The following is a 20,200-nucleotide window of genomic DNA, read 5'->3' as shown; positions in this document are numbered from 1 at the left end:
TTTTTATTGGATTTGAGCTTTTCTAGGGTTTTGGGTACTTGAGTGCTGCTTTCCTTTCATGCATTTTGAGGGTTTTGGATTGTTGGGTTCCGGAGTTATTGCTGATTTGCATTTTCTGGGGTTCCGGGTTCTGAAGTTTCTGGTTTTTTGTTGGTTTTTGAAGGTATTTGGTACTTGTTTTTTAGGATACTAGGGCACTGGTATTTTTTTTTGGCGGGGTTTTTGAGGTTTGTTTTATGAACAATGAGTTAATGTTTTTTTAGTCCTTAGGGCACTGGGTTATTGGTTTTAGGGCTTCAGGGCTCTCATTTCTGTGGTACCCTCCAGTTCCTCTCCTTGTTCTTTTAGGGCTCTGGTTTCTTGTATCGAGGGTGATTTTATGGGTGAGGATGTATTGATGATGGAAGGAAGGAAAGATGTCGGGGAAAATGGTTACTCTATTAAGGAAAACGAGAAACCGCCTAATCCTCTTTCAAGTTCATATACACAAGGCTTTGGCCATGGCCATTTGACGCCTCCTTGTAGGCCCTCTCTCGTTCGCCATGCTTCGCTAGTAAGTTAATTTTCCTTTGCCTCTCTTTGTCTCTCTCTCTTCCTTTTCCTCTTTCCCTCCCTCTCTATTATAGTCCATGGATATTGCGATGCCATTTTTTTTTTTTTATTGTTTATTCCTTTTTTCCTGAACAATTGTACTGTTTCCCAAGAAATATGGTCCTTTTTGGAAGTTATTAGTTATATATTTATTGATTTGTTCTGTATGTCTGTTGACATTCTAATTTTTAATTTCTTTCAATTGAAACTGTACCTCTTTAATTAATGTTATAATAACAGTGCAGGCGTTTTGTGATAGTGGGGTGAACCTTTTTTTTGTTTTCTGAATATTCTAATTTTATCGTACTTTTTTTTGACTGATTAAAGGACCATTTCTAGCAATTGTTTGATCTTCTTAATCTACTCATGTATAATGAAGAGGCACACTTTTTGAACGTTCATTTGTTTATTATTGGCGCTAATTGATTTGGCTTGGAACCCCGGTCCTGGCAGCAAGGTTTTATCTGACTAGCTGAGGGAGAATTATCCTTTTCCTTTTCTGTTTTAATGTTTATGATGATGATGTGTAACTTATTGGAGTGATTTGGGGTGTGTTGGATTCGGGGTGTGAGTTTCAAAGTCTGATTTTATACTGACATTTTGTTTATTTTAATTTATTTTGAGTTTTTTCCGGGTCTGGTGGATATGTGGCGTTATGGTGAAGCTGGCCTTAATTTTGTTTTGTTTTTTTTGTTTTCTGTTACTTATTGGAAATATTTGGTTGTGGTGCGATGGGTTGGTTATGCTGATTAAGTCCTGCATGGTTGGTAGATCTCAGCTTCACATTGTTACTATTCAATGTTACTATTCCCGGAAGGCTGTAGTCATTAAATTTGCCATTTTATTGGGAGGTTGCATTACTGCTCAGTGTCAGTGAAACTGGATGAAAGACTACTGTCACTGAAATCGTCTATTTGCTGAGCCCTTTGGACCAACCAATTAAGTCTAATTTCAGTCATCTCTTAGTAACTATTCTTTTCATGTAAAGTAATTGTGCTGGCGTGTAGAAGTGTACAAAGCCTTGCTTGCAAATCATGTTACCCTGACACCAAACAAAATGATTTTAGGCATGTTTCTCATGACATGGCACTCTCAAATTCAAAAAAGGGAGAAGGGGCCTCCCCCTTTTTGGGTGGGTGGTGTGATGACGAATTGTATAATGTTCTTTATGAAATAAAAATATTTGAAAAATGAAAGTTGAAACAAAAAGAATATGAAAGCCTACATTAGAAGATGTAAAAAGCATGGGATTGAACCCATGTCATGAGATTGACAAGTTCAATGGCATTACCAATAGGCCAATGTTCAAGATATGTTCAAAACACTCTTGGAAGTGCTCTCATCACATGGTCTTAATATGGCTTTATGTTTGCTCCTTCTGTATTTAAGTCATGTATTTTCCTTTTCAGGTTCACTGGCTTCTGTAAAACATTGAATACAATCAATGGTATAGACTTGATAAAACTACATCAATCTAATATAAAGAATAGGGCACACCCACACACCTATGCATCATAAATGAAGCAATATACTTGGGCTTTCAAGTTTTATTTTCTAAACCTTTTAAAGTTGATATTCTCCACTCCCATGTCGCTCTTGCCGTGCTGTTGTTTGCTCATCTAGTTTCTGCTAGATTTGGCTGAAATTGCTTGCAATTGAAGAGGGTAGATATGCATATGTAATATATTTATGTCCCTATACTGGATTGTTGAAGAAAATGGGGAGCTTGGAAATTGATGACAGCAGGGGAGATCTAAGTAACTGTTAGATGCGGATCATGTGCTTGAGAACAGTGTGATATTTGAAGTAGGTGGGGGCAAGAATATGGTGAAAACGTGTACAGAAAGAATTGATCTTGCGCTTGGGATTATTCAGTGTTGATTAACATTCAAAGGGGTGTTTCTATAGTTTAGTCTTGCTGCATGTACATGCATGCAAAACAAGAGGCATGGTGACTGGTTGCTAGGGGATAAGCTATGAAGTATGGAATGGATTATGGGAAAGGCTTTTCCGTTTTACCCAGTACATATCATTTTACTTTAATCAATTCTCTGTGTCTTACATTAATGGGTGGCCTCTGCATCAATTTGACATGAAAACTTTTGTTTTGCATGGGAACTTGAAGTAGTAACTTCATATGTCCCTACCCCCATCAAAAAAAAAAAAAACTATCACTCCGGAGTTTTGCAATACAGAAGTTCATGCAACTCCTTGTGCTTGCTATGTTTTGTGTTGGGTGCAATGCATGAAATTCACTGTATAAAATATCTGGTGCACGAATTTAATGACAGGTTACTTCAATTAATCTCTCCTCCACAATGTATGGGGTTCTTGTGGTTACCTCCACACATATGGGCTGCTTGAGCTTCATAGGCGAAGTGGGTTTTCATTGGCATGATGATTATTTCTTTAGTTGATATGAATTGGATAATAGCTCCATTGGTACAAATAAGTTTCTTCAATTCATTGTATTAAAGTTTGGCTCTTGGCTCCATGTCAATACTTAACGGTTGACCTATCCTTGTATTAATTTTTTTAATTGTAGGTGCATATCCCTTTTATTTGGGCCACCCATAGTGAACAGTAGGCATCACATGCTAGTCAACTGCATGTTGCAGTACTTTGTCCTACTAGTAATGTATGGAGTAGCAAAGAATCATGAGTATAACATTTACACTCCTCCAGGGGAATACTGTCCTTTTATTCCCTGGGTAAAACCTAGTCTAAGAGTAATTTTAGGACCCCAAATGTTGCAGATGTGACCTCTTCAACCTAGCAATCTAACTGGAAATTTTTTTTTTTTTTCAATTGCACTTGTATGTGGCCAATTTTTTTTTTTTTTTTCGAAATCCAGATTAATGTAGTGAATAGAAAAAATGCAGATTTTTTTATTTTAGAAAATATTATGTGGTATTCTTAGGTGGAATCCAAAATTTCAGATTGGAAAAATCCTCCCAAGTAGCTCTTTTGCTTGAGGGAGTAATTTTACAGTCTGCTCTTTTGCCTGAGGGAATAACTGTACAGTATGCACCTGCAGGAGCATAGTATAAATGCCATAATTAATTAATTATCTAAGAAACTTGAATTTACTCCATTATTCTATTCTAGCATGACATACTGTTCTAATTTGCATTTCTTTTGATGTGTATGATTTTAATTTTACAGATCAAGATTAGAGAGGACTCCGGAGAGAGTAGAGGAGCCTCGAAAAGCGAATTCATCCCCATTGTTCGTTCTGGTGGTTGGGCTGACATAGGGTCCAGGCAGAGCATGGAGGATGTACATGTATGTGTGGATGATTTCCTGCATGATTATGATGGACGTGAGCATTTTGGAGAGGGGCCTGGTGCATTCTATGGGGTAAGTCAAATCTTGCTTTTTACTCCAAATCAATATCATTGCTAACTATGAGAAATTTCTGGTGATGGTCCAATGGAAAGGAGATGATTTTCTTGACTGCAATAAATGTTCCCGTTATGGAAATTTCCTTAGTTGTACTTTTTTAATTGTCCCTTGCAATGGGCTCAAATCGCTTATCTTTTCTGTACATTTAGTATCTGTGTTAAAAGAAGATTGATATGTAGATCAGACATAGCTCATAAAAAATAGTCACATTGGACACATCCATGCAGTGTAAACATGTATGGACATGGTATATTCATATATTTACATATAGGGTGTGGTTTCTATAAGGTTGCAGCCCTAAACAATCCAATTAAGGCGCACCTCCAAATTATATCATAACATGTAATTTTGGTGAAAAAAATTATTAGGATTATCTCAAAATCTATTTTCATACCTAATTATAAAATTTTGAACTTCAAAAATGGTTAAAATCAAGTAGATCTATAAACATATGAAAATCTTGAAAATGGATGGTCTAGATAATGTATTGCAAGATGCACTATTTTTTAGATTCAAAATCCTTTTTTTTCCATATTCATACATCTCGATGTTGGGATGACCAATTAAAGGCTTTTTCAATATTAAAACAACCTTTGCCGATGGATTTTTGAGGTGCATCTGTAATTCTACATTTTAAGGTTGCAACCTTATATAAACTTTTTCCTTACATATATAGTCAATATATAAATTAAATAGATTAAGAAACAAATTTGTTTCCTCAAAATTGGGACATGTGCTTTCAATTTAGGGGACTTGTCTAAGTTTTGGATAGAATATCCAGATGTACATGTTTAAAACCTGGGCCTGCCAATTCCCGTTAGGGCATTTTGAAGGACATGTTTTTTGGGAGTGTATCCGTTTATAGTTTATTGGTGCTTGAGCTCAGAAGTCATGATATGCTTGTTCAAGTCAAAAGGTTGTGTGGGGTTGATAAGTGGCATGAGACCAAAGAGTAGAAAAGCTGGAATCTATTATTGTACTTCTATATGTCATGATTAATTGAAATGTTCTTATTTAATTTAAAGTTGTAGAATAACTGTATTTTTTAATAAACTGTGAATGAGTGAACATACAAGGGGTTTTGGTTTTTTTTTTGGTTGGGATTTTAAGCCTAAGGTCTCTTTTGGATATTGGCATAATTGTTAAGAATCCTTTTGGTAAGACTGGAAGATTATTGGTGAATGATAGATAGAAGTCCCACCTTAAGAATAGAAGGGCTACATGATAGGATGGTTTATTAAAGCTCCATTTTGAGAATAGTTCCCAAGTAGGCCCCTTGAGTTGGCAGCCTTGGTTGGCCAATGTTAGCAGAATCATCTGGATCTTTGTGAGGCCTTTGGTTATTTGTAACTCTAATAAGGGATTAACAAAAGCCATGAAACCTGTTTCTATTTTTTCTATCTCGGCTTCATTTATTGCATATTTGCTTTATTTCATTAGGTGGATCTCTGGAGTTATGCAATATGCATTACCTTTTGCGATCTGTTAATCGAGAAAAATTTCGAAAGATAGAATGTGGTGTCTATCTTACATTTCTTTATCCTCAGAATAGCTACTTCCTGTGTGGACATGCTTGCTTCAAAGGCAGTTTTGGGTACTTGCTGTTGGTTTGGATACTTTCTTTTGCTATGAGCATTTATCTTGTGTTCCTTTGATTAATAACAAGGATTTATGTCAAGTTATGCAAGGATATAAGCATGAACCCAAAGAAGGGAAAGGAGAAGGGGTTAAAGAACAGGATGATAAAGGTGATGTGCACATAAACAAATCCCAAGATGGATGAGGAACTCCTCTTAACCAAGCAATTCCACCTTGCACCTGGCCTGTCTGAGAATATGGTTGCAGGAAATGGGCACCTCCTCCCATGTTGTGGGGATCTCCTTAAATATTAGCTGATCTCCAAGGTTCTCCTACATGTGGTTCCATCTATAAACATTGGGAAAATCACATTCCATATTCAGGGGGTCAAGAAAAAGGGGGAGCTGACTTTAATCATGATGAAAAGTATCTCTCTTTAGTTTGAGTGGGAATCATGCATCCAAAACTAAAGAGAGACTGTGTTGTTCCTATTTGAGTTACTATATTTGGCAGCCCTAGGTTCCCTTGGGAGCTATCATCCAAAATTCAGGTTGCTGCAACAAAATGTCCTATTTCTAGTCTTAGGGATGAGGCTTTTCACCATCGCCCATTCACAGGTCAAGTCAGTTATTCAGAAGCCAAATATTCTTTGAGGCTTAAGCCCATGAGATTACAAAACCTAGTATCTTACCAGAATATCATGTTATTTCTTTTACTTAAAAAAACAGCCATTGGTTACATCTTCTGGAGCAACTGGTGTATACTAGCAGTTGAGTGCAGGACCAAGGTCCTGTGCATATGTGAAGTAGATTTATAAGGCTTCTTTAGCCTCTTCCCTTGAACGTGGTTCATAGTGAGGGCCTTACTAGAGTTTGTATACCTCTTACTGATGTTTACATTTATACTAGTGATTCTCATTGCTAGGGCTGAGAATTTACCTGATTCGGATCCAAAACCCGAATTTCGGATGCGGGTATGGATCCAAGAATTGGATCTAAAATTCGGATCCGGATCCAAATTTTAGATCTAAATAAAAATCCGGATTGGATTCGGGTATAGGTGGATCCGATCCTGATCCGGATCCAACTCGATTTTGTTAAAATAGTATATTTTTAAAAATAATATACTTTTTTTAGTGAGAAATCAGCCCAAACTCTCTCTCCTCTTTTTCTCTTCACTCTACTTCGCTCTTCCTCTTTCTCTCTCTTCATTTGGCTCTACTTCTGCCCCTACATTTAGCCAATCATCTCTCTCTTCCTATCTCTTCACTTACCAAAGCTCTCGCCCCTTTCTTTCTCCTCATTTTCTTTCTACTTCTTGGCTATATTTTTCCAAAAGAGACTTTCTCCATTCTCTCTAAAGGTTAGAGTTTGCCAGCAAAAGAGAGGGGTTTTTCCGCAGTTGAGTAGGATTTTCTGGCAGTTGACGCCTTGCCTTTGAACATCCGACCGCCGTTAGAGGGGGAGGAGTTGCAGGTCAAGAGAGAAAAAGAGAATAGGAGGAGGTCAAAAATTGGACGAGAACTACTCTAGTATTGTTGGTCCAATTGGTGCAATAATCTTCCTGCAATTTCCAGAGTTAAAGGAAACAATAAAACATTCAACAACATTAATTGACTACTCCAGTATCCTTACCTAAACGATAGTCATGAACCCTAATTGCCAGATACCAAGTAAATAGATCTATAAATCCACATACTTGGATTACAAACACAAACAATCAAGCTGCAGCATTATCGAGGTTTTGAGTTCAAAAGAACCCTAATTCACCAAGAAATAAAACCCAGTTTACCATTTTAGCAAGAGTAAGAGCGGATTGCCGTGCCACTATCAAACTACCCTAATTTTATAGAACCAGAAGGAAAGTCACATAGAGGAAACCCTAATTTAAGCACTAAAATGAACATTAGAAGTAAAAGAAACCCTAATTTATCATTTTTGGTAAGGATCGTGATTAGATCTGAAGTGGAAAGGGATGATAGATCTAGTGAGATGGCTCTACATTTAAAATGTATCTGAAGTTGCAGTCTGCCTTCATGGTTTTTGGGATTTGGGTCTACTTAAATTTTAATTGGGTTTTAGAGAGTAAGAATAGGTGTGGTTTTGAAATACCTAGAAGCCATTAGCAAGACCTAGTGTTTTTCTCTTTCTCTCTCTAGAACTTCTTTGAGGAGACAATTTGGGTTGTTGGGTTTTGTTCGAGATGAGAGAGGAAACAGAGAATCACGTCGTTTTGAGGAACCAGATGCCATTAACAAGTATTCAGAACAAGAAAAAAGCTCATGAACCCCTTTCTCAGGTCAAGATCAAAAGGAGAAGAAGGCATTGGGGTAGAGCGAGAAAGGAAGGAAAACTCACAACAACAGAGTAATTCGGATCCCGATCCGGATCCAAATATCCAGGATCTGGTCAGATCCGGATTTGGATCCGATGTGTACTATTCGGATCTGGATCCAGATCTGGGTGGATCTGGACCCAATCTGGAAAATTCTCACCCCAAGTCACTTCAGCCAGCAAAAGGTTCACTCCATTTGTTTTTTGTTTGGGATAAACTTGAAGGATTGAGCCCTTGACCTTCCTCATGTGAGCTGGATGTATTACCAGTTGGCGAATATTTAAGGACAACACTCGTGACTTATTCTTTATAGAAACTCTCTCGGAATCCTCTAATCCTCTTCTGGTTGGGATTTGAAGAGAGTCCGGAAGTAGGAATATTGTTGACTTAGTCTTAATGAGGGTAATTTTCTTTTCAAGAGAGTGATTTTGGACTAAGATGCATGGCTCCTACACAAGTAGGTAAAAGGGGTGAGAGGCATGAAGCAAGGATGTTATCCTTGCTTGCCTTAATGATGAAGGTAGCTTTGTTTTCTAGCTAAAGTGATTAGGGCCGAGAAACTTGGCTCCTTCACATATAAAGTGGGCGATGGGCTAGGTTTGTGATTTTTTTTTTTTTTTGTGGGTAGTTCTGTGGCGTACGGGTTTCATTCCTACAATGGTAGGAATGAAATTCAAGACGTCACACTGTGGCGCCCGCCACTTGACCACCTTGCCTATTAGATTATGGTTGGGAACTTAGAGTTGGGGTTTGTGGAAGTATGCTTGGATTAATGGATTGTAAGGGCATGCTTGGATTAATGGATTGTAAGGGTTTGAAGCTTAGCCTAAGAACCATTGTTAGAGTTTGCAGATATTGGAAGGGAATCAGAAGGAATTTTGGTGAGAATTTAAGGTTTAATATAGTTAGTGGGTTCAATTGGTTTAGGTTAGGTTGATAACGGAGTGGGGCATTGGTGGAAGATGAAGTGTGTGAGAAAGGTGAAGAAGGGCCATAAATTCGAGAGGAATCTCTCTAATCAAATGTTAAAGCTTGTCACAGGTCACCACAAAGGAGGATAGGGCAATGTCTCCTGTAAAATTGACCTCTTACAACTAGTTCAAGAGAATGGTCTAAGAAGGGGACTTTAAACTTTCCCCAATGTCATCCCAAGCCCAGGTAAAGGAGGTGGGTTGTTTTAGATAGGCAGCCACCGTAAAATTTTATCAAAACATTCTATGAATTCGGAATCTACGTTAGATTGAGGAAGATGTCACAGACAAAATTAGAGCTGGATGGGCGAAGTGGAGATGTGCAACTGGAGTTATGTGATTGTCGCATACTACTGAAGTTGAAGGGGAAGTTCTATAGGATAATTGTTAGATCAGCTTTACTTTATGGGGGGAATGTTGGGCTGCCAAGCAACAATGTACTTATAGGATGATGTAGATAAGATGAGGATGTTGAGATGGATGAGTGGTGAGATTAGAAGGGATAGAGCTTGAATTGAATACATTCGGTAGAACTTAGGTATGGCTCTAATAGGTGATAAGATAAGAGAAAGTAGACTTAGGTTGGCTGGCCATAGCACAGACCTAGTATGATACCTGTTAGGAGGTGTGAGTTGGTTCAAGTGGAAGGCTCAAAATTGGTGAGGGGTAAGCCCAAAAGGACATGGTTGGGAGAAATGAGAAAAGATATGGGACTTATGGCCTCATGAAGGGTATGGCCTTTGATAGAGCAGAATGGCGGATCAGGATTCATGTACCCGACTCCAAATAGTTGGAAAAAGGATATGATGATTGTGATGATGATGACAAAAACCAGTTCAAGAGAAACATTGTTTGTGTTATGTCAGGAAACTTGTTTGGTTTGACCATAAGCCTAGTAGGGGTATGTATGGTGCCTAAATCCTTTAATCCTACCAAATTTTGGCTTCAAGTCATTTGGTTACTTGGACATCAGTCTTAATAAAAAAGGTGAGCATGACATAATTAGAAAAAAAGACGTTTAGAAATAAGATCTGGTAAATATCTAAACAAACTCATAACAAATAAAGAATGTTCAAATCTACCGGGTACCACCATGTAGGCTAGATTTAGACTTCTAAAGAAACTTGTTAACTTGTTGGCGCGTATTTTTGATGCACCTTTACCCCCATGCAAGTAAAAGAGGAGGTGGCTGCAGCCAGAACTTTTAGGTGCTGGATATGCCCTAGGGACTACAGAAACCCGTGCAGAATAAGCCCAGATTTTGAAGTTATTGCGAGGAGATCATCTCAGCCTCAAAAGGTGTGTAAGAGTGGCCTTTGACATCCCAAAGTCATCCCCCAAATTTTGCCCCAATCGGGCAAAGATGCAAAAAGACAAGAAGAAGATACGGTTATGAGGATTGTGCTCTATGCGTGTACAATGTGCACCATGGCAAAACTCCATGAAGGTGATCTCAGATGGTCTCCAGACCATTGCAGACAGCTTTAGAAGGCTAAAAATCCTTGACTACCAAGTTTCATGCCAAACAGATCTCTCTAGGTCCTACTTTCCTACGGGCAGGCCATTTACTATTCAAGGACGGGCTAGCGAATCCAATTTCCTAAAATAGTAAAAAACTGATACCCTCTCCCAAAAATAAGGCAAACTTGCCACACTCATATCTCATGATCCGTAAGGCGGATCAAGCCCAAATTCAAAGATGTCATCCTCGGCGAGCATTAAATTTTGACATACGCCATAGACAAAGCCGAAAATCGGAGCGAGAGAAATCTTAGAGAGAAGGTCGCATGAAAACGGTTTATGCAAAAAATCTGTGTGTGTGACCTACCCTCGCTCCAATGATTGTAATGCGAAGCTTGGAGGCCGGATCGACCCAAAAACGGATGCGTTTCCATCGTAGCTCGATAAGCTTCGTTTTGAGATAGAAATGCGAAGATTAAGATCCGAGAAGATGCCCTTCTGGGCTTGCAAGTCGTCACGAATTTTGAGATGTCAGAAAAGTGGAAGCCCAAAATGGCCAATTGGAAGCTATTTTGCATAGTTCTTGATGCAAAACAACCGTGACGATGTCCCCTTCAATTTGTTGGCAAAAAACAAAGCATTAAACGCAACATTTTTGACAAGATCGAGCGGTAAAGAAGAAACAAGTTTGAACGAAGACTAGGAAAGTGAAAAATTGCAAGAACACCATCAAAACTCTAAGATACCCGGCAAATCTTAAACCAACGTGATCACCTTGGCACGATCTACGTTTTCAAGGCGATAGATCTTCTGAAATGTTGCTGAAATAGCTGAAAAGAAGGCCCCAAGCAATGTGGATGGGAAGAGGTCCCTTTTTGGGGACCTATGTGGCATTTGTATGTTTTGTTGATGTCCTTTTTGGGTCATTTTTCCATCATTTGGAATTTTCTTGTTATTTTTCTTAGTTATATTTTATAAGAATTATTATGGATTTTGAGTGTACACCCTTGTTTCAAGGTGACCTGTATACAAAACCATGGTATGTAATGTTAAAAAGGTTGGACAAAGTTGGACCATCATGCAAAATGGGCTTAAACTTAGGAGAAAGAAAGAGAGTGAGTTTCTTTTTGCATTATGCTTTCTTGAAAATTCTTTACCCTTGAGAGCGGAGAGAGAAATTTTCTGCAAAAGTGAGACTACCCCTCCCCTATCCATACTCCCTACCTAGACCATACTCCCCCTCTCCATACTCCATCACTATCCATACTCCCTACCTAGACCATACTGCCCCCCATCCATACTCCCTACCTAGACCATACTGCCCCCATCCATACTTCATACTTATCCATACTCCCTACCTAAACCATACTCCATACCTAGACCATATTCCCCCAAATATTCCCCCACGTAGACCACTCTCTAAGGAGGCTTTCGCCTAAGGTTACATTGATTGGTTCCATCTTGGGTAATTACCTTGGCCAAGTCTCTGAGGTACTTAGGTCGTGTGCCTAATACCTTTCCTCCATCATCGGAATTACCTCCAAGGGGAGGTGACGTCGGAGGGCCGTTGGATTTTGGTCATCTCATCCTGACACCAACCCTACCCCTAACCAAGCTCACCCAACCTACACCCAATGAAGCCTACACTTGAGTTTTTCCAAACCGAAATGACAAGCCTAGGAGTTTATAGGAGACCCGGACTACATGTGTGCCTCAAAGGAGAATATCGAGCCAAGGAGAGCAAAGGGGTTGAGTCCAAACCGTTTTGATGGACGACCGAGGGGCTTTTTGCAGGCGCATACAAGCACTGAAATTTAAGAGGGCAATCCACCGGGTGCATCTGACCCTTCACCTCGAGGTAAGCCTTACCTCGTTCTTTTGTTTTGTTGGTTTGAACCGCTCACTGTGCCTCCCACCCTTATCCTCACGGGCACACATACTGGGGACGCCCGCATGCGCACACACGCACGCCCTCAAAGGGCATTGTTCAAAAAAGCAAACCGCCCAGCGCTTAGGCGGTACAGAAATTGCTTACGCGGCCGCCCAGCTCCTAGGCAGTACGGAAACCGCCTAGGCGGCCGCCCAGCTCCTAGGCGGTACAGAAACCGCCTAGGCGGCCGCTCAGCGCTCGGCCTTGGGCCTGCCCAGGGCTTGAGCCCCGCCTAGAGGTGGAAAAATATTTGTTTTTTTTTTTTTTCTCCTTTTTTGCAAGATATAAAAGTTTAGAAAGATGGGTGTTAGGTTCATTTGAAACCTAAACCCCCAAGAAACCCTTTTAGAGAGAAAGAAACCTCCAAAAAATTACATTTCATTGGATCGAATCATCGAAGTGTTTCTTAAAGTTTGGAGTTAGAGCAATCAAAGTAAGTGTAACTTTTAGATTGCTTGTTTTATTTTGAGATGTCTTCTTCAGGAGTTAGTCGGAGTGAAGATCCGGGTTGGAAATGTGGATACAACTCGAATCCAAATGACAAAAATTGCGTTAAATGCATTTTTTGTGAAAAAGATACAAAAGGAGGCATAAACCGGTTTAAGAAACATCTTGCCGGTATTAAGGGGGATGTTGCCCCTTGTAAAAATTTTCTTGAAGCTATCAAAGAGGAGATTAAACAATTTATAAGTTATGTAAAACAAAAACAAGAACAAAATTCTTGTCATAGATCTATTTCGGCAAATCTTAAAAAAAGTGATCCGGGTTGGAAGTATGGTTACAACCCAAAACCAAATGATAAAATTGTATAAGGTGTAATTTTTGTGAAAAAGATACCAATGAGGGTATCAGCCGATTCAAAAAACACCTTGCTAGTGTTAGAGGTAATGTTGCTTCTTGTACAAAGGTTCCTGAAGCAGTTCGGGAAGAGATTAGACATCTTCTGAATTTTGAAGAACCAGAAAAGGATGAAAATAAGCCTTGTTCTATGGAAGTATCTTCTTCAGGTTGTAGACGGAGTGGTGATCCGGGTTGGAAGTATGGTTATACCCGAATTCAAGTGATAAAAATGTAATTCTTGTGGACAAGATATTAATGGGGGCATTTATCGGTTTAAAAAACACCTTACCGGTATTAAGGGGATGTTGCCCCTTGTAAAATGTTCCTAAGGCTACCAAGGAGGAAATTATACAATATTTGAGTTCAGATAAGCACAAAGAAAACGGTAGAGTAGCCAAGACTCCTAGGGCCTCATCTGCACAGACAAGTAAGAGGAAGGTAGAAGAAGAGGAGGAAGAAGATGCAGATTCAGAAGAAACAGAGGAGGACGAGCGTTATATTGAAGAGGGAGATGACTCTGATGATGGCCTCGACTCTGATGTATATGATGAGGCTTGCTCTATTGATATTCCTTCTGATAATGATGATGATGATGATGACGCTGACTGAAGACTCTTGCCTCTAGGTGCTGAGTGTTGAGTCTATTGACTGTTGAGTTGAGTCATGAGTGTTGACTTTTGTTATACTGTATATTTTCTAAATTTTTGTTGTGTTGAATATTGACTTTCATATCCTACTTACACATGTATGGTTTTACAGTTTACTGTTTTAACAATATGGATTATCAAAATTCTCTTCTCAACGTCTATCTTTTTTTATTTTCAACTTGGAATATGGTATTATATTAGTATTTAGTCATAATTTGGTATGCTTTTTATTTTTTTTCAAATTTCAACTGGCAACCGCCCATGTTCTAGGTGCCCGCCTAGGCGTTGGCGACCTGGATCCCCTAGGCCGCCTAGGACCCGCCTAACGCTTTTTGATACACTACCAAAGGGCACATAACATTTCTAAAAATTGCGGGTAGCCGACCAAAACTAAAACCTTGGGGCCTTTTTGGATGATAATTAATCTTATCAAGATTAGACAATCTTATTGGAGTGGACTATCTTATTTGCATAATATTATTTTTGTTATATGTTTGGTATATACCTTGGATAATATGTAATGTTATTTAATTACTTATTTTTTTGTAATTTTTTGCTATTTTTAGTTGTTTTTGACTAAAACATGTGATTTTCAGTAAATTACTTTGAATAAAGTGAAACCAACATTTTAGAAAGATGAACTTATTTCTAAAACTGATATTGATGATGATGAATTTTGTGAGGGACACTACCAAACAACTGACAATTCATTTTCGGGAATTTGTTTTTTTGTGAAACAAGTGAATTATCAGTGATAGCACATACATTCAAACAAACCCTTATTAAACCTAAAATTCGGTACTAATTTTGCCACTAGGCTTTTAGCTGAGATTGAAGCCCAAAACAAACGATTATGAAAAAATAAATATTATTGTTGTAGCCCCTGAAATGATCTTAGAAGTGAGTTTTGGATCAAACCAAATGAACATAGGGCTGAAAAGTTGGATGGTTGTGCCTTATGGAAGTGGTTTGCATCAAAAAGCGACACATTCTTCTTTTGCCTAAGCCTTTCTTAGCTTCTTGAGGACTGCAGTGTATAGTTACGCGAATTGCCTATGAGGGTATCGATTCCATTTTGGAATCTTGATTCAGCGTTTCCCCGGGCGAAAGTCAATTCTAAAAGAAAGGAATCACGTTTCCATTTTTTGCGAAATGCGATTCCACCTAGTTTAGGAATCTTGATTCATGGATTGCCAGAATTAAGATTCCATGTCGAGGACTTTATGATTCTTAGCTACACAAAAGTGCGATTTGCTTGTGAGAAATGTTGATTCCAAATTTTTTGGAATTTTGAATCCATGTTGTTTGGAATCAAGTTTTTATATTGCAGACATCGTGATTCCTTGCTATCAACAATGCGATTCTATTTATGCTAAAAGTTGATTCAACGTATTAAGGAATTGTGAATCCATGTTGCCAGGAAGCAATGTGAGCATAGGGAGAGCAGAAACCCTTCGATGTGTGTTCAATCATGAGTGAGCGCGACATGTATGAGAGCGTGAGAATATTAAGTTGTTGCACACAGCAATAAAATCAAACTTTAAAATATGAGTAATATGAGCATAGGGAGAGCAGAAACCCTTCGATGTGTGCTCAATCATGAGTGAGCACGACATGTATGAGAGCGTGAGAGAATTTGAAGTTGTTGCACACGACAATAAAATCAAAATTTTAAATATAAGTAACGTGTTAAATTTTTTATTTTCTTATATAGTAATTTCCATCCTTCACTCCATGTTACTTTTTAAGAACTCTTACCAAGAATAAATAATACTAAAAAAATATGTTATTTCAAATTTAATAATGTTTGGTAAATGGTGTGGGTACTAAACTGCTAATGTAATAATGTTTAATATATGATCGGCACCGTCATTTCGTCAAGTTGAATAAGACGATAAACATGCTTTTCTTTAAGTAAAATAAGAAGATAATAAGGATATGAACGAAGTGACATGTGTGGTGTTGTAGGTTAAATTAATCATTAAATATAAGAGAGATAGACTAAAAATTGAATAACTCAATTTTCAAAAGTTAAAAGACTCAAAACTACATGCTTAACAAAGAAGAATTACTATTTCATGAACTTGTTTTATAATTCAAGGAAAGGAGATAAAGGGAGCTTGCCCCGGTTCTCACTCCTTGTATGCCATAGACTAGCTCGAGACCTTGTAGGCATAATACGGTTATCGGTCGACCGAGTCTATTGTATGAGATTGTTCACAAAGATATCATAAATGTTGACATTAGTACTTGGAGTCTTGGATTGAGTATATACCGACTAAAATTCGATCTTGTAGTAATGGGTAAATTTATATATTTTCTGAATACTTCTCTCATTTATTGTAGGGAATTGGTTCGCAATTCTAGTAAGGAGAGAATCTCGATTTCAATATGGGGAGAATCATGATTCTAGAATTGTGAGAATGTTGATTCCAAGTTGATGGGGACAACGATTCTAGAATTTTAAGAATCATGATTCCTTATTTTTAGGAATCACGATTTTAGCAACCACCGGAACAAGTGGGGTCATGTGTGATTCTATATAGGTATGAAACACGATTCCAACATGAAGGGACATCGATTCTTGCAAATAGGAAACACAATTCTTAATTTTTTGAATCGCAATTCCGAAATAGTGAGAATCATTTTTCTCAAATCCGAATCGTACGGACAACGATTCCTAGATTCCGAAACTTTTGATACATGAGATTCCGTGATTCCGATTCCAGAAACGATTCGGAATCAAGACGTTTCCATCAACTATACTTAGTGTAAAGTTTTCTCTTGAGTTTGCCTAGACATAGGAGCGGTCTGTGGTAACCTTCTTGACCTTGTAACTCATGTCGATTGACAATCCTTTGACTATTTAAGTATTACACCTGATGCCAAGTATTGCATTTCTGCCCATTTTGATCCTTGATTGGAGTGATCCTTCTTAAATTAGAGGCTTGTAAACATTTTTCTAGTAATCTTTAAATGCTTACTTGAATGGGACCAGAACACTAACGATAATTAGCAAATGAGAGGTGGGGGACGCAATTTGTCTCCCTCTCTTCTTCTGGACTCTGTCCCTTGGTTGCATTTATCCTGTGTAATATGTTGCCATGTAATTTTTCTATTTAAATAACTCTCCCTATGTGCGAGGAAATAAAATACTGTATGATGCTTTCAAGTGTGAAACCAAAGCTTACTAAACATGAATATTGGGTTTCTTATCATTAGCTAAAAGTACATAGGCTTTTGACCTGATATTTTGAATTTTGTTTTGAGATTCACATCTAACATGATTTCCTTTGATCCTTTTTTTTTTCTGGTTAAAATGCAATATCTTGTAATCTTGTTTGTCATCTTGACTCGGCCTTTTAGCTTTACATCTGTTTTTCATATCCTGGCTTGCTCTTCCAAAAGTAATATTTATTTTACATCAGTTTTTTGTTCAGACTTTGTCAATGCTTATTAGAAAAGATAAACTATAAACAAATGATAATGAAGGACGCATTTTTTTGTATTTTAAAATGTCAAACTTTCCATGTGGCATATTGCTTTTCTGTAGCATATCCGCAAACTAATGATTAGTTTACAACATGTTCCAATTTGGATTGTCAGGTTAATTTTTGTTTGCTTCTACATCATATTTTATGATTATCTTCTCTAGAAAAAAAAAGAAAATATCTTTTTCTTTCTTAAGAATATCTCATGAAATATCAATCATTTGTGAATCATCTTGTCCCTCTTTCCTTTGTGAAACTTACAGTTGTGGGCTACTGACTTTTGCTATAACTGAGATTTGCTATAACTGAGATTTTGTTGCTTACTACTACAATCTCCACCATCAACTTGATTTTTGAACTCACAGATGTTTCGGGTTTCTCTTCTACAGAGCGAAGGAATTTTTACCATTTCCATTTTCTTTCATAGTTCCATGTTGATGCACTTGTATGATTCTCTTATAAATTAATTTCGTTTTCACTCTTTGCACCAATTTTCTTGACCATATTTCTTGGCCAGGTTTTCGATGGTCATGGAGGGAAACATGCTGCTGATTTTGTGTGCAAAAATCTGCCAAGGTTAATATTGGAAGAAACAGAGTTCCCAAGAGAGATAGAGAAGGCACTCACATCTGCCTTTTTGCAAACTGACAATGCTTTCGCAGAAGCTTGTGCTCTTGACAGCGCTCTCGCTTCTGGTACAACAGCACTGGCTGCGCTTGTTCTTGGAAGGTGATTATTTTTTGTGCTTTATTGTTAGTAGTTTGTGACCATTTTATATTTCAGAAAACCAAATTAGAAATGGCGGTGATGGGAATGAAATCCCTCGTTTCCAAAATGGGAAACTTTACGGTAATCAGATGAGCTATTGGAAGAATATAGTCCATCGTCATTCAATGGAATGATGAATGGTGATGGAGTGTGGGACCCATTAAGACAAGATACATCCTTGGTTATGGGTCCTGTTCTCTCATTTGACTTTGATGGCTTTGTAGAATTTGTTTTATCCATATTTTCTGGTATAACTTAAGACTTGATTAATCTATAATCTCTTGGATTATGGTGTCCTTCTGCTTGGCATTTGGCTTCCTCGCATTTGTCAGCCGTGGGTTATGTTGAAGCTAAGATTTTGGTAAGATTGGTGAGCTCCAATTATACCTGTGAGATGAGGATCTCTCTCTCACTGTAGGTCACTAGTAGTAAATCACTTGAAATTCCTGAATTTCAGGCATCTCTCTCTCGCTCTCTGGGCACTTGTAAATGACTTGAAATTCCTGAATTTCAGACTGATCTCTCTCTCTCTTTCTCTAACAGGTCCCTTGTGGTCGCCAATGCCGGTGACTGCCGCGCGGTCCTCTCACACCGTGGCAAGGCCATCGACCTGTCGCGTGACCACAAGCCGGGGTGTGCCCACGAGCGCTGCCGCATCGAGGCATCTGGTGGCTTTGTCTCGGATGATGGATACCTCAATGCCCAACTCAATGTGGCCCGCGCTCTTGGTGATTGGCACTTGGGTGATGACATCAAAAGAAGAAGACCTAGACTATTGTGCCCATCCTCTTCTTATGATTCCGGATCACCATTTTCGTGTGGTCCCTTGAGTGCTGAGCCTGAGACCAGTTCGACACTTCTTACCGAGGAAGATGAGTTTTTAATCATTGGTTGTGACGGAATTTGGGAAGTTTTTAGGAGTCAGAATGCCGTTGATTTTGCAAGGCGGCGGCTTATGGAGCACAATGACCCCAGAGCCTGCTCCAGAGAGCTTGTGGTAGAAGCTCTTAAGCGGAGGAGTGGGGATAATTTGTCAGTGGTAGTTGTATGCTTCCATCATACTCCACCACCAAGCCTTGTGGCGGGGCCGGTGAGGTCAAGGGTGCAGAGGAGCATCTCGGCAGAGGGGTTGAGGGAGTTGCAGAGCTGTTTGGATGCCTTAGGGAGTTAGATAAGAGTTAGATAAAAGACATGTCACTTTGAGGAGTCATTCCTCTCTCTCTCTCTCTCTCTCTCTCTCTCTCTCTCTTATGAGCCTTTAATCAAAAGCTTTCGGTGATTGTCCTGAGGGTTGAGCTTTTTAGCGCACTTGCGGCTTGGGGGTCTTGGTTGCAAGGCACTTCAAGTGACTGAGGTATCTCTCTCTCTCTCTCTCTAGCTTCTCCAAGTACTTGCTGTCGACTCTGTGCTTCCTTTTTCTTTTTTTCCCCATTTTTTTTAGTTTGCTCCTTCATTGTTCTCTTTGTTGGTGGTTCTTTATTCTCTGTCTGCAGTTTTCTCTTGTATCAGTCTTTTTTTTCCCCCTGCCCACAAGCTTGAGTTTGTGAGGCGAGAGCGCACTTGTGGAGCAAGTTTCCAATTGTAACATATGCGGCTAATTTTGGTATTATGATAATCGTCTTCGGTTTTTATAAAGGATCTCTCTCTGTCACCCCCAACTCCTTTTGTATGGCTAGAACCATGTAGTTCTTGTGGGTTTAGCCGTGAATTGGTATTGTGTGCTTGCAAGTTTCTTGAAAAATCTTTGAATGGTATTTTATCCTGAAAAACACGTGCAAAGTTGCAACCTATGGAGCTCGCTTGGATTGGAGGCACTGTGAAATTTATGAATGTTTAAAATTTGCAGGTTTTCATAGTCAATAATTTCTGACTTGTAATGTCTTCTCTTGGTGAATTGAGTTGGGAGTTTCTAGATTGTTTCCAAGCTGTTATTTTCACTTCCATTATTTGGTGATCGAATAGATTCTTATTAAATCTTTGTTGGGCATACCACAAATAAATTTAAGTTTTTTTTGGCTTTCATAATGTCTTATTCATTTAAAACAGGTACGAAATGCTCATTACACATGGATCTACCTTCTTTTTTCTCACCCAAAGATAGCTGTTGATGGATACGTAACATCGATCGGTTGGCATGGGTTTTTTTTCGTGGCAGAAACTATGGGTATTTTTGGTACATGTGAA

General features: G+C 38.6%; 1 protein-coding gene across 1 annotated transcript; it reads left to right on the top strand.

The window, feature by feature from the left end:
* The first annotated feature begins 100 nt into the window (after positions 1-100).
* DBP1 (DNA-binding protein phosphatase 1) lies at positions 101-19,651 on the top strand. The gene is made up of 4 exons (XM_006829586.4): positions 101-553; positions 3,757-3,951; positions 17,766-17,977; positions 18,560-19,651. The coding sequence occupies exons 1-4, from the start codon at positions 380-382 to the stop codon at positions 19,185-19,187; spliced, it is 1,209 nt and encodes a 402-aa protein (XP_006829649.1). The 5' UTR covers positions 101-379; the 3' UTR covers positions 19,188-19,651.
* The last annotated feature ends 549 nt before the right edge of the window (positions 19,652-20,200 follow it).

The sequence above is a fragment of the Amborella trichopoda genome, chromosome 5 (assembly GCF_054954075.1).
Source record: "Amborella trichopoda isolate Santa Cruz 75 chromosome 5, AtrichopodaSantaCruz75HAP2 v2.0, whole genome shotgun sequence".
Taxonomy (NCBI): Eukaryota; Viridiplantae; Streptophyta; class Magnoliopsida; order Amborellales; family Amborellaceae; genus Amborella; species Amborella trichopoda.
The sequence above is the reverse complement of the archived record's forward strand: the minus strand, read 5'-3'. Positions and strand labels throughout refer to the sequence as shown.